This window comes from Seriola dumerili, unplaced genomic scaffold (genome assembly GCF_002260705.1).
Source record: "Seriola dumerili isolate Sdu_G_001 unplaced genomic scaffold, Sdu_1.0 BDQW01000192.1, whole genome shotgun sequence".
Classification (NCBI taxonomy): domain Eukaryota; kingdom Metazoa; phylum Chordata; class Actinopteri; order Carangiformes; family Carangidae; genus Seriola; species Seriola dumerili.
The window spans coordinates 1,028,444-1,041,991 of NW_019174447.1; the positions used below are offsets into that span (position 1 = coordinate 1,028,444).

Below are 13,548 nucleotides of genomic sequence, written 5' to 3' on the forward strand. Positions count from 1 at the left end.
TGAGTTCTGCTCCTCTGCTACTGGGAAAAAGTAGTCTGATAATAGTGATGATGATGATGATGATGATGATGATGATGATGATGATGATGATGATGATGATGATGATGATGACGATGATGATGATGAAAAAAAGTTTTACAGCAGTGGAAATTAATTAACTGTTAGTGTTAGTGACAGTTTTGTGTTTGGCTCGTTTCCACAGTTGTTGTTCTGACAAAGTGTAGAAGAAACAAACTGCTGGCTGCTTGGCTTGACGTACTGAACACTAACAGGCTCCATCTAAAGCATGTCAGAGTTTTTACTGTGTCGTAACATGGAGTTTTTACAGGGACAAAAAATCCGGGGCCCCGATTCAGGGGCTGGATCTTTTGCAGGACGCTGTCCATGAAGGCGTGGCTCTTCGTAACGTTCGTAGACCGTGGAGGCCAAACTTAAATGAGACGGTCTGGTCTATGGTCTACATCAGCGCTTCGCCACCATGCATGCTGATAGCAGTTACGTAAAGCTAGTTAGCGTACATGACTTTGTGACGATTGGCCTAAGTTTCTCATTGTAATGTTTTACAGGATCTTTTTTTTTCACCACAGTGGCAGATATAGACTTCCACAGTAAAGAAAACTGTGTGAAAAGTTTGGAAAAAGTGAATTCAGTGTAGAGAAAAGTGTGTTTCTGGTTGGAAAAAACAAATATTTCTTACTGGAAAGTCAATCAAATGACCTCAAAGAAACATAAAGATATAAAATGAGTATGACCAGACAGAAAATGACTAGAAATAGACACAAAAAGTAAAAGTAGATGCAAAATAACCATTTGCTCTAAAACATACTATAAAAAATGCTCCTTTCTGTAAATACAGTACATACAATAAAGAAACTCTCTTCTTTTTGTTATAATGGTAATTGTGGCTTTTGCTAAATAAATAAACAATGATCACAAACAATAAAGAAAAGACAATAAAGATTAAAAACATTAGGGAAGAACATAATGTGAAGCTGCCTATTGATGGTGTTTTTAAAGGAGAACAGTGGAATGAGTGACGATGTGTTTCTGTGGGGAGACCACAGCTGATCCATGTCGTTTGGTTGCATTTGTGCGTTTTGGCCGGGAGTGTAACTGTTGTAATGTTTCGAGGTCACTTCAGGTTAAACTCTGGATTTTCAGTCCTACGATGGTGGTTCACTTGCTACCAGGGTAAATCACCATGGTAACTGATGCTGAACTCCTAACCTGCTCCGGGGGATCAGATCAAATGTGATGTAAAAAAGTTTTAAGTTATTTCATTAGTATTATTTTGTAATTTATTGTAAGTAGGCTAGTAGATGTAGTATTTGTATAATAACTCAAGAATAAAAAGCTCTTAAGGGCAAAGATACCACTGCAGGTACAGGGACAGACTGATACCAACTGTTCAAACACACTGAAGAGATGGTATTAGTGAAGTGAAAGGCCTAATCAATAATGTGTGGGGGAGTGGTTGTCTTTGTAAGGAGTGGAAACTGCTGTAATAATCCCAATTTTGAAACCTCATCGCCCTGACCACAGAATAATGTAAAATAAGGTAATATAAGATACTGGAATAAAGGGGGGGTTACTTTGTGCCATTTCAGAACATGATGTTTTACTGCAGTTCTATATACCCAACACTAAAGGATCACTTCTCCCCGAATACAAAAATAAAATCAAAATATTTTCTCACTTACTCACTTTTTTGACATTATATACGGTGATCAATCAACTGACAGCCTGGAGCCCCGGGGTCAGCTGGTCATGTAGTCTTCTGGTTGGGCTGAGGTTGTCAGAGCAGCAGGTCTGAATGATGAGCTACAGCGAGTGAGTGAGGTTTTACATTAAGAGACTGAGAGCCAGAGAACATCAGACACACTGCACTGCTCCTCATTTATATCATCGGTTTTTAATGAGGAACAAAGAGGACAGGTGAGGAAGAAGAAGACAGAAGGTTACTGAGAAGCACAAGATCTTCTACATGACATGACTACAGGTGTCTACAGGTGTCTACAGGTGACTACAGGTGTCTACAGGTGACTACAGGTGACTGCAGGTCACTACAGGTGACTGCAGGTCTCTATAAGTGATTACATGTGTCTACAGGTGACTACAGGTGTGATAACGGGTGTCTACAGGTGTCTACAGGTATGATAAAAGGTGTCTACAGGTGTCTACAGGTAACTGTGGCTCATGTAGTAAAGGTCAGTATGGACGTAAAGGGGGAATTGCAGCGGCTATAGATAGATTAAAAAGAATGGTCAAAACTTAGGCAGCAGAGACCGAGAGATCCCAACGTTCAGTTCTGGATCAAAACACTGAATCCTACATTTCCCATAATGCAACTCAATTGGTCTTTCATTAGACATTTATTAAACTTGACATCGTAGTCATGTCACTTGAGTAATTTTCTCAGACGTGACAAAGTTTCTCTAGAAACACACAGCACATCAAACAGCTGTCTGCACACGCTCAGCAGAAACCAGAGGAGAAAATCAAAACACCCCAAACATTCATCTGACAGAGAGACACGTCCAGTGATCCTTCAGGACTGTATTGATTATTGATTCCTGACACACATTCTTCCATCACATCCTGGAGGTGAACAGCGACAACCTACACACACGCACACACACACGCACACACACAGGCACACATACACGCACACACACACGCAAGAGTGTTGGTCTGAGGAAATGATTGACAGGTGGGCATTTCACTGTGTGTGCGTGTGCGTGTTACCTGACAGTGCCATAGCCAGCTGCAACTCCTCTTTGAGAAGTTCCAGGAGCTCAATAACTCCCTGTTCCCCCTGGAGACACACACACACACACACACACACACACACACACACACACACACACACACACACACACACACACACACACAGCCACCACACACACACACACACACACAAGTTTTTCAGAAACCAGTTTCAGTCCTGAACACATAAATACAGGAATCCGTTGTGAGTGGGCTAGTAGCTGTGCGGGTGACTGGGGGAGTCTCTGACCCCCTCCTGACTGAGTCTAATGAGAGTGTGGTTCTTCACCTGACAGGCGAGGCCCCACAGCACCGGTCGACCGATGAAGACGGCCTTGGCCCCCAGAGCTAAGGCCTTCAGGACGTCCGTCCCTCGCCTCACTCCTCCGTCCAAGTAGACGTCACAGCGACCCTGCACTGCCTGCACCACCTCCTCTAACACATCCAGCTACACACAAACACACACACATTTACTAGCTGCCAATCAAAACAGCCACAAGGCTCAGCAGTAATCATTCCTGATATAGACATACAGTATATAGATTATAGATACTGTATTATCACAATATGTTTGATTTTTTCTGGAATAGTATCATAGTATCAGAGATGGAGTCAGATTTGTTATTTCCTAAAGAACAACACACACACACACACACACACACACACACACACACACACACACACACACAGACCGTAGCAGGAACTCCATCCAGTTGTCGAGCGCCATGATTGGACACCAGGATGCCACTGACTCCATGGTTCACAGCCTGGACAGCATCCTCACCTGACCACACACACAAACACACACACACACACACACACACACACACACAGACACACACACACACACACACACACACAGTCAGGCACATAATATCAATGTGTTTCTAAAAACAGGTTAAAAACAAATTTGGCTCCATTTTGGTGTGTGTGTGTGTGTGTGTGTGTGTGTGTACCATTCAATACTCCCTTCACGATCACAGGCAGATGTGTGTGTTTCTTCAGCCAGCTGATGTCTTCCCAGCAGAGAGTGGGGTCAATGGCTTTGGCAACATAAACAGCCAAACCACTGTCGTTTCCATAGTTACCCTCAGAGAAAGCCAGGGAGGCTGTGGAGAAGTTAGACATACTGAGGACACACACAGACACACACACACACACAGACACACACAGACACACACAGACACACACACACACACAGACACACACAGACACACAGACACACACAGACACACAGTGAAGGGTTAGCGTGGTCTCCATGATGGTATTTGGGAGATGTTGCTGTTGTGTTTGGTTCCTACCTCAGGTGTGGGGGCAGTTTGAAGCGGTTGCGCATGTCATCCCATCTCCTCCCCAGGTATGGTGTATCCACGGTAACAAAGATAGCCTTATAGCCCGCCTCCTCTGCACGGCGTACCAATGACAGTGTGAGCTCTCGGTCTTTGTAGATATAGAGCTGCAGCCACAGGACGCCCCCCGCATGCGGTGAGGCTGTCATCGCTGACATCACTTCCTCTATGGTGGAGGTGGCCCAGGAGCTCAGCATCATCCCTGTTCCCACTGCTCGGCATGCTGGGTAGCCACAGTATTAGTGGTATTATTATTAGTGTATATATATTTGTGTATACAGTATAAAACAAATGCAGATGAGTCCAGACATCCAGCATCTCTGAGTCCAAGAGGACGTCTGATCATAAACTGTCCTCTGCGAGGAGAAACCCTCTATGGCTGTGGTTCCAACCTTTTCCACCTCATGACCTGCTTGGAAATCTCAAAAATACAATACAAATGCCAAATAAAGCCTCCTCAGCGCACTTGTTATTTTAATAATGATCAAACATTCAGGACTGAACTGAAATATATATATATATATATTCAATTGTATCTTTTCACCAAAATTGTATGATTTTGCACATGATTTGTGCAATACCTTTGCAGCCCACCAGTGGGCCCTGGCTCACAGGTTTACACTTCACACTTCAAACAGGAAATTAAACCACAGTCTAGTTTACACAGATGTGGTGTTGTAACAGTCTTTACAGTATGTGTGTGAACATGTAAACTGGAGTGTACATACAGAGGCTTGGTGGAGATGTTGAGCTTTGATGTGGTGATTGTGATCCACTGTGATGCTGCTGTGCTCACTCTGTGAAGGCCTTGAACAATCTGAACTCTGTGTGGAACCAACTATAAGAACTGTATCCTAGGTTCTACAGTTTCACTCAGGAGTTCCACATGTCTGTTGTTCCCTCTCTCTCTCTCTCTTCTCCTGATGCTGTTGGTTGTTCTGACACGTTCTAATGTTCTAATGTTGCAAAAACACTGATCTTACAAAGGAGCACACATAAAATATGATGCATTGCATAATGTGATAACAGCAGAGAGCACATCATGCACCATGAACACTAGATTGAGGGCACTAACTGTTCTGACAGATTTCCATCCATCCAGAAACAGGTTGGGCCAATCACAGGCATTTATCTATCAGGGGGCGGGTTTGATACGATGACTGACATCAACAACCAAGATGGCTGCTGTTGAGTCTGCTGTCATCTTTCTGTCACTCTGTGCTGCGTCACATGATTCTCTGCTCTGACTGGCTGCAGGTCTCTGGTCTGTGGCCCTTGGAAGTCAAAGTGAACTGAGAGGTTCCAGACATATTCACAAATGTACAGTATAGTTTTTAGGGAGTTAAAGAGGCCTAGAGCTGCTCCTATTATGGACATTTTTGGTGTTCATCATTTCATTCTTGATGTCTACTAAAACAGATTTACATACTTTAATGTTAATTATTTTTCTTCTTCTGTACAATTTATATTGTACTCTATTCACCCTCTGTACTCTGTTAGAGCTCAGGGCTTCCCCTTCCTCTGTCTGAAGCTGACCAATCACAGCCCAGTGTGGTCTGATTGGTCAGCTTGCCGACTGCCATGGCAACAATACCTTTCCGCATGTCTTATTTAAACAAACAAGTTGTGGCGCTTCGGTTCTGCCTTATCGTTTTGAGCAAGAGTCTGATCGTGAACCAGGAGATGACAGACCTGATCCACCTTCACAAGCTGGACTGGAGCTGAAAACAAGCGTACCCACTGTCCCGCAGCCGGAAGGAGGGAGAAATATGAAGACGCTGGACAGTCTGCAAAGACTTGGAATGACATTATTCATAACTTGGAATACCTTTATGAAAAACCCATTACATTTTTTATGTGTGGACACTTCCGGACTAACGGAATATAAATAATGGAGGAACAGACGGACAGTGACAGGTACGGAGTCTCCACCGCTTCACCTCCTGCTGGTTTACGATGCCGGTAAATCTGAATGAATTAAACTTTAGTGCGCTTAGTTACTGAAAAATGAACTCAGAGGTTAAACTGTGGATAATTTATCTGAGCTAAAGAGGTACAAACATGTCAACACTGACAAACGTTTAAGCATTTATATCTTTGCAATGCTGCGAACTACAGAAATAACCCTGAATATGAAGCCTCTAACTGTGCGTGGTTTCTGAAGAAGTCCTCGAAGCGCGGGCTCACACTATAATGTTTGGAGCAGTGGAGGGAACTGTGGAAAAATGAAGTAGATTTTGAACACGGTGTCTTTTCATGGCTGCAAAACTAAAGAAAAGTCTTAATTATAAGTAGTTATGTGCTGTGCCTTGTGTGGGCGTGTCCAGCTTGCAGGTGGGCTGCACCAAGAAACGTACTGACGTCAATAGGACTAGGAAGTCATGTCTGGAGCCCCAACGAGGCGTTTCATACAGAAGAGAAAATTGAGTTTGAACAGAGTTACTCCCTTTGGTGTAAACTTTGATCCTTGTGACTCCACCATTTACATGCACGAAAACCTATATAACACACTATAAGGAAGGAAAATCTAGAAAGAAAAGAACTACAACTAGAAAAGCATAATAGGTCCCCTTTAATTTGCCATACCTTTGTGTGTGTGTGTGTGTGTGTGTGTGTGTGTGTGTACCTCTTGCTGTAGCTGTTTCCCCCTCAGGATGAGCCATCCTCTGCATGGCTGTGGCTGCAACACACAGAGGCATACTGAGCCTCTGTCCCAGCACAGAGACAGACAGATCCACTGAGGACACATCCCTCAACACCCGGGGGACAAGATACCACCTATACACATATATATATATACACACACACACACACACACACACACACACACACACACACACACACACGAATCTGACATCAGAATGCCTGACCACACACCTGTGTGAGCTGTAGTAACTCACACTACAGACTTCTCTGTGTGCAGCTGCGTAGCTAACATCATGTACTGATATGTCACACGTGTTCAGTCATCAACTGTCACATAGATCATTTTGGAACTTACCCACCAACAGTAAAGTCTGTATAAGTTTGTTTGAATTTGTTAAAACTAAATGATGTCATAAATAAATTGCTCTACTGATTTACTTTAAGCAACAGAATGAACAAGGTCTTGAAAAACATTATCCCATGACGCCAAACAGTCAGTTTAGTAACAACTGTGTGCCTGTGGCTCAGGATGTAGAGCGGGTCGTCCACTAATTACAAGGTCGGTGGTTTGATCCCCGGCTCCTCCAGGCTGCATGTGGAAGCATCCTTGGGCAAGATACTGAACCCCACATTGCCCTGATGGCTGTTCCATCAGTGTGTGAGTGTGATGCATGAATGTGAGTGAATGTGGCAAGTACTGTAAAGCGCTTTGAGTGGTCAGTAAGACAAGTCCATTTACCATAACTCAGGAAGGGAGCGGAGGAGAATGAGCAAATATAGAATTAAAACATAATCCTTCATTGTACTGAAACCAGTTGGCCCTAGCAACGGTCCCACGGATGCACCCCCCACACCAGTATATAAGGAAAGTTTTTTTCTTTGTTGTCTGTTGGTGATTTTTTAACATAGGATGACTGCTTGTGTAACCTGAAGCGCTCGTGGAGGCTCCTGTACTGTGCTGGACTGAACTGTTACCAGAGCAGATCAGACATTTGTTTACATGCAAGTTGCAGATAAACTTGCATTGAGTGAAACTCCCAGACTCTGTGTGCTAAAGGAGTCCTTGTCTACGGTTGTTTCTGTGGAGCCTCAAACAGTCTCAAACAGACTGGGAACCTGATTTAATTTCAGTTGTAAGAGATGCAGCTTTAAAACCTGAAGTTTGCCGAGGTCACAAATAGCACCGTGAGCATTCACAGCTCAGCAGGCCCCTGCTCTGAGTCTGTGTTACTCTGGAGCCTGAGGCTTGATGCTGGAAATGCTGTGTGTGTGTGTGTGTGTGTGTGTGTTTTACCTGTTGAAGGCAGCCACATTGTCGCCCAGTGTCTTCTGCTCATCAGCCCCTGAGCGGTAGTAGTCATATACAGCTTTAGGAAGAACTTTCCTGGCTTCCTTCTCAAAGTCCGACACACACACTCGCTGCTCCGACATGGCCGTTCACCACAACACCGAGGCCACTCACTGTCACTCTCACACACAGTGCAGAGCAGTGTAATCATTAACCGGCTGCAGGCCTCTTAGTTTTAATCAGGACTTCTGAGGGAGTCTCAGCTCGGCTCAGTTTACACAAGATAATGTTGTGTTAGACCAGAACAAACCCAGAGGATTGTGGGTATCATGGCTGTGACTCTGAACCACCTGGACCTTTATACCTGTGTGTGTTTAGACTGTGGTTAGATCATGACAAGGTGCTGGCTGCAGGTTATCTTTGACCCCTCGTGTTAAAAGGTAATTCAAGACAACAGTGTATGCAGCCTAGTGAGCTGTGTAATGATCCACTCAGGAGGGACAGAGTCAAAGCTGCTGCTGATGATTATTATTCATCTCTTTAGTGAACAGGAGAATTCCTGCCTGTGGCTGTAGGTCTTCATGTCTCCTGTGCTGTGGCAACCATAATGTGATGGAACTATGTCAGTAGACTGTGCATAAATATACATGCATTAGATTCTGTTTCCTCTAAATGGCAGTTTGTCAGTCAAGTACTTTGCTCCACAGGTGCAGATCCAAAACAAAGGTTTTTTTGTTTATGGCTTTGTACGGAAGCCCTGAGAGGCAAGTGATTTTTTTTTTCTAGAAGAAAAAGGAAAAAAAAACTTCACATTTAAAAAAAAAAACAAAACAAAACAACAAACCTAAGAAGTGTTTCTTTTTGTAATACTGATTTTGGCCACAAGAGGCTGAAGAGCACCACTTCCCCAGACTGAAAGCATTCATGTTTCCTTCTAGGTGATTTTTAATTCCTCCATTCACAATAAACACAACGTACATATAATGTGTGTGTTAGTTGTGTGACATTTCTGTTCTGTTCTTTCCTTCCTCAGAAATGGATTTGGATCTGTGAAGACTTTCAGCCAAACACTTAAGAATTCAGCTGAGAAAATATAAGGAGAATAAAAGTCCACGAGTGATAAGCTGCGATGGAAGAATGGATCACACATGACATGAATTGTTATATTTATTGATTTAGTCAACTTATTCGTTTCATTATTTTCTTTATATTTATTTCAAACTTTTCATCCAGACACCTCGAGGGCGACTTCTCCCATGGAGCTGCACGCTCTCATGTGCACCCTGAGAGATCCAGTAAAGAGACAGACTGTGACAGTAAACACTTACGGCTTGCATCTCTCTCTCTCTCTCTCTCTCTCTCTTTTAACCCCCTAGAGGCAAGTTTTTTTTCTTTATTCTGAGAAAAACAAATCACTTGCCTCTCTGGGCTCGTTATCACAGATGAAAAAAAAAAAAGAAAAAAGAAAATGTTCTTGTCAAAAAAGAAATCTCAGGGCTTCTTTACTTTTGTTCACCTCTTAAAATCTTACAACTCAAACAGTCCAAGAAAAAACTCACAGTTCACACTGAGTCCATAACCTGTGACCATCAGTCACAAGAAGACATTGATTGTATTTTAAACTAAAACTTTATCTTTAATGCCTCCTTTGAAAGCTGAAAAGATTGAAGCCCCTAACAAATTTTTATCATCTGGTAAACTGGTGAACACCGGAGAGCGGCTCTAAAGAGTCTGATCGTTAAATAAAAGTCAACTCTGCTCAGTTCCATGTTTATTTGTCATTTAACAAAATCCAATAAAAGCTTTAAGAATTAACATTTTGCACCATCACCAAAAACATAACTTCTCCCACTAAAAAGGTAAAACTAGAAAGTCAAGGTTAATAAAATGCAAGCGTCGGGGAGGGGGGGGGTGAATACATAAGGTCAGCAACAGCTCATGACAGGCAGGTGAAAAAAGAGAAGTCTACTCTACAGAAGATCGTCACAAAGCACAAGACTAAAGATGCACACTGAAGAAAAGAGTCAGACTGAGGCTCTCCCTCGTCTGAAGTGTCCCTCCGTCCAAAACTAGTCCACATGACAGGACGTCTCAGTCTGATCCACAAAGAGCCTCCTGAAACAACTCCACTGAACAACCTTTTATTAGACGTCTGACAACACTCACAGATGTTTATCAATCAAAGAACAGTTTGATTATTGATTCCACTTTAATTTCTTCTCATTTCAGGGTTCAGCTGGGTGTCAGTGTCTCCTCCACAACGCCGTCAAACCTACGTTCCCATTGTTCACGCCCATCCGTGTCACCCACTGGCCAATCAGAATCAAAGCCGTCAAGGAAAAGATTAGAGAAAAACGAGTGTGGCCGTGTAAACGCCCCGTCCACCTGAGCTTTAGCCCCGGTGAAGTCCCACCCACAGCGTGTCAGCTGTGTGCTTCAGAGGGAAGCCGCTCACTTCCTACTTCATCCTGCCCTCAGGTGGAGTTTGATTGGCTCAACAGGATGCAGTGATGTTTATGGGTACAACTTGATAGTGAGCTATGCAGGTGAGGGGGGAAGGTATCTCCAAGTCGAGGGTGAGAAGGCCTTTGCCCTCCTTCCCCCCTCCCCCATTCGGCGCCGCTTTGCTCGGTCAAACCCCAGAAAGGAAGGCGGGGCCGCAGGCCCACTAAGCGTTGTGTTGGCCCGATCGCCGATGGTTGGGGGAGTGTGGTTGCAGCGGTGCTACGAGGTCGCTGCCCCAGTTTGGGTGCCCAGGAGTTTGGGAGGGCGGACGAAGCATCCGCTTCCCATTTCCTCCCCCCAGTGTGGCCCGGTGCTGCTGTTCCGACACCCCAGACCCGCTGGACGCTGGTGAATCTCCAAGCCTTCGCTGGACCAAAGACATGAAGCAGCATAGCGTTCACACCCAGGCAGTCCAGCCCTCATACAGCTGGGCCAGGTTGTCCATGTTGGTGGCCTCCTTGATGACGAAATCCACCTGCAGCCAAACAGCAGGAAACAATTTACAGCCTGTGTCAGGTCAGCGCTGTGAGCTCTGTGACAACTGTAATGATGCTTCAGTTTTAAATCACACTGCTGCTCTTTATGACTGATGTTATGATCTGACTGATTGTTGATTAACTGACTGTTAATCTGTGATGCATCAGGGACTGTTGCTGCTGGAGGGACCAACATTTAAAGATCCAGATTCAGAGATTAGTTTAGAACATGATCATATTTTCAGTGTGTGCAGGGAAGTGTGGGGGTGAGATCCTCTGATGAAGTGCTAAAGGCTAGTGTGATTAGAATGAGTGCAAAAAATAAGACTTAGACAAAAACATATGAAATGATGATTCAAAAATAAATAAATACATTCACTGTAAAAATAATCATACAGAAACAGTTGAATCAACTCTTGTTAACTTAATGTAAACATGTTAACTTATCTCATTCATTCAACTTAGAACGTGCCATTTTAATTTTCAGACCACATCAGAATTTTAAACTGGAGTTGATCAGTTGAATTAAACAGCTGTTAGTTCACTCATTCAATGAAGTTTAGAAACAAAACTAGTATATTAACAGATTTCCCAGAATGCACTGTCACTGAACAGCCTGACATGTTTCTCTGTACTGACTGGCTTGAGCAGCTCCCACTCTTTCAGTTCTGACTCTTACATTGAAGAATAAATCCGTCTGAACTGACTGGTCATGTGACTGAACAGTCAGTTCAACTTCGTGTCTTAAGCTTATTCAACTTTTCTCAAGTTCAGTTAGTTTTACATTTTCAAAACGAATAAAGTTAAACTATAAGACTGTGTTGATTCAATTACAGAGGTCTATAGAAACTGAACTGAGACTAAAGGATTTAACTAATTTACAACTGAATTAATAGTTTATTAAAAGTTTATTTAACGAGAAATGTTTAAAAATTTTAACTAACTTTTTTACATTAAAACAAATAGTGTAGTTTATTTATTTATTCTTTTACAGTGACCAGTGCAGTAAGGGTTAAATAAGTCATTTCCAGTGCAGTAAAAATGTATGTAACTGCAGTGGACATGGACACTGTTTGGGATGAAGTGTGTGTCGTGTCACCTGCTCTGTGGCGCTCATCCTCCTGTTGGGATCGATGTCTCTGCCCTCCAGCTTGGCTTTCACTCTCTTCCACACACTGACCGCGTACGAGTTCCTCTCCTGGACGGCTGCAAACACAGAGAGGAGCAGGTTCAGAGCAGAGCGCCGACACTGCACCACCATCAACATCACTCACTCATTCATTCACTCATTCTCGCTGCTCTTCATTCAAGCGTGAATCCATTAATGCAGTACTGCCAGGTGAGCAGGAACGACTACTGGATCAGATCAGAGAGAACGGTTCTCTTCAAACAAACAGTTTGCTTTGCATTAGACACCTGTAGCTATGGTAACTGGACACGAACATGGTCGCGCCTGTAGCCTCAAAATACTTACTTAAAAATGCATGACTGAAATGAGAAACATGTCAGTGACAAACTAATAAACCTGTTTGTCTAAAACACTGCTCTGTACGTGTGTTTTTTTTAAATATCATTGAATAGAATTTTAAGGTCATGAGATGCTTAAAGTGACAGTTGGATAAATCCTGAGGGGGACACATGCACAAGGTCTGTAGTGTTTGTTATTCAGATGTATTGTGTAATAACAGGACTTCCAACCTCGGAGCAGTCAGAGGGAAGAGAGTGGAGAACCGTACCTCGTCCTGTCTTGGGGTCTCGTACGGCCCTCTTGGGGCTGGGGTTGAGGCCCTTGCTGTTCATCAGGAGAGTGCTGGGTGGAGTGTCGTTGGGGGTCCCGAGGTTACGTGGCAGACCCTTGCGTGCATTCTGGGACATCGAGTCTGGCTGGGTCTTCACCCCACTGCACCTCACAGCTGGAGTCAGAGCACATGTGATGTGGTGTGAGAAAAAACAGTTGTCTTATAAAATGTTATATTTCTCTTATCTTATGTACGAGTGGCTGTCAACAGTCAGCAGTTCCTCCACGTAGAGAACAGCTGCTGTGCTCAGCTTGAATTCAGACAGTGAAGCTTCAGTAACTAACCTAGGAAGTGGATTAGGAGCTGAAGCCCCTTTGTGTGTTCCTGTTTGTCTCCCTGTCTCTACAGGAGATGATCTGAGTGAAACCACCATGAAACTACCAGCAAATTAACCCTCTGAGACCCACATAAAGAGTTTTTTGGTTATTTCATACCTTTATGTTTTTCCACAGAAAGTTATTTTTAAAAGTTTCATCAAGTGCTGCACAGATTCAGAATCAGCACAACCTCAGCTAATTTTATGTCACTCAATAAAGACTGTATACTGCAATATGGGATAGTAGCCCATAAAACAAAAAAAAACAACAAAAAAACAGACCTTGATTTTTTCCTTTTATAGATAAAAACACTGTAAACCATGATAACAGAAGAAAACTTCGGCACAGAAAGTTGCATTACATTTGTTTGGATTGTTCTCGATCTTTATCTGTTCATGAGTT

At 43.3% G+C, this 13,548-nt stretch overlaps 2 protein-coding genes across 2 annotated transcripts in view; both read right to left on the bottom strand.

Annotated features, from left to right (window-relative positions):
• Window positions 1-2,611: 2,611 nt before the first annotated feature.
• On the bottom strand, window positions 2,612-8,271 carry hao1 (hydroxyacid oxidase 1; the record flags this gene model as incomplete). The annotated part of the gene is made up of 8 exons (XM_022753711.1): window positions 8,056-8,271; window positions 6,742-6,893; window positions 4,068-4,338; window positions 3,723-3,895; window positions 3,459-3,550; window positions 3,056-3,214; window positions 2,746-2,815; window positions 2,612-2,619 (listed from the first exon to the last, which is right to left on the bottom strand). Coding segments are annotated over exons 1-8 (1,062 nt in total), but the record flags the coding sequence as incomplete, so codon positions are not given.
• Window positions 8,272-9,549: 1,278 nt separating this feature from the next.
• The window catches only part of smg1 (SMG1, nonsense mediated mRNA decay associated PI3K related kinase), a 48,365-nt gene continuing 44,366 nt past the window's right edge, over window positions 9,550-13,548 (bottom strand). Inside the window, exons 62-64 of the mRNA XM_022753674.1 lie at window positions 12,767-12,943; window positions 12,130-12,236; window positions 9,550-11,029 (exon numbers count right to left, since the gene is read on the bottom strand). Of these exons, the coding sequence (XP_022609395.1) occupies window positions 10,952-11,029; window positions 12,130-12,236; window positions 12,767-12,943 (362 nt within the window). The 3' untranslated portion in view covers window positions 9,550-10,951. The remainder of the gene's footprint in view (window positions 11,030-12,129; window positions 12,237-12,766; window positions 12,944-13,548) is intronic.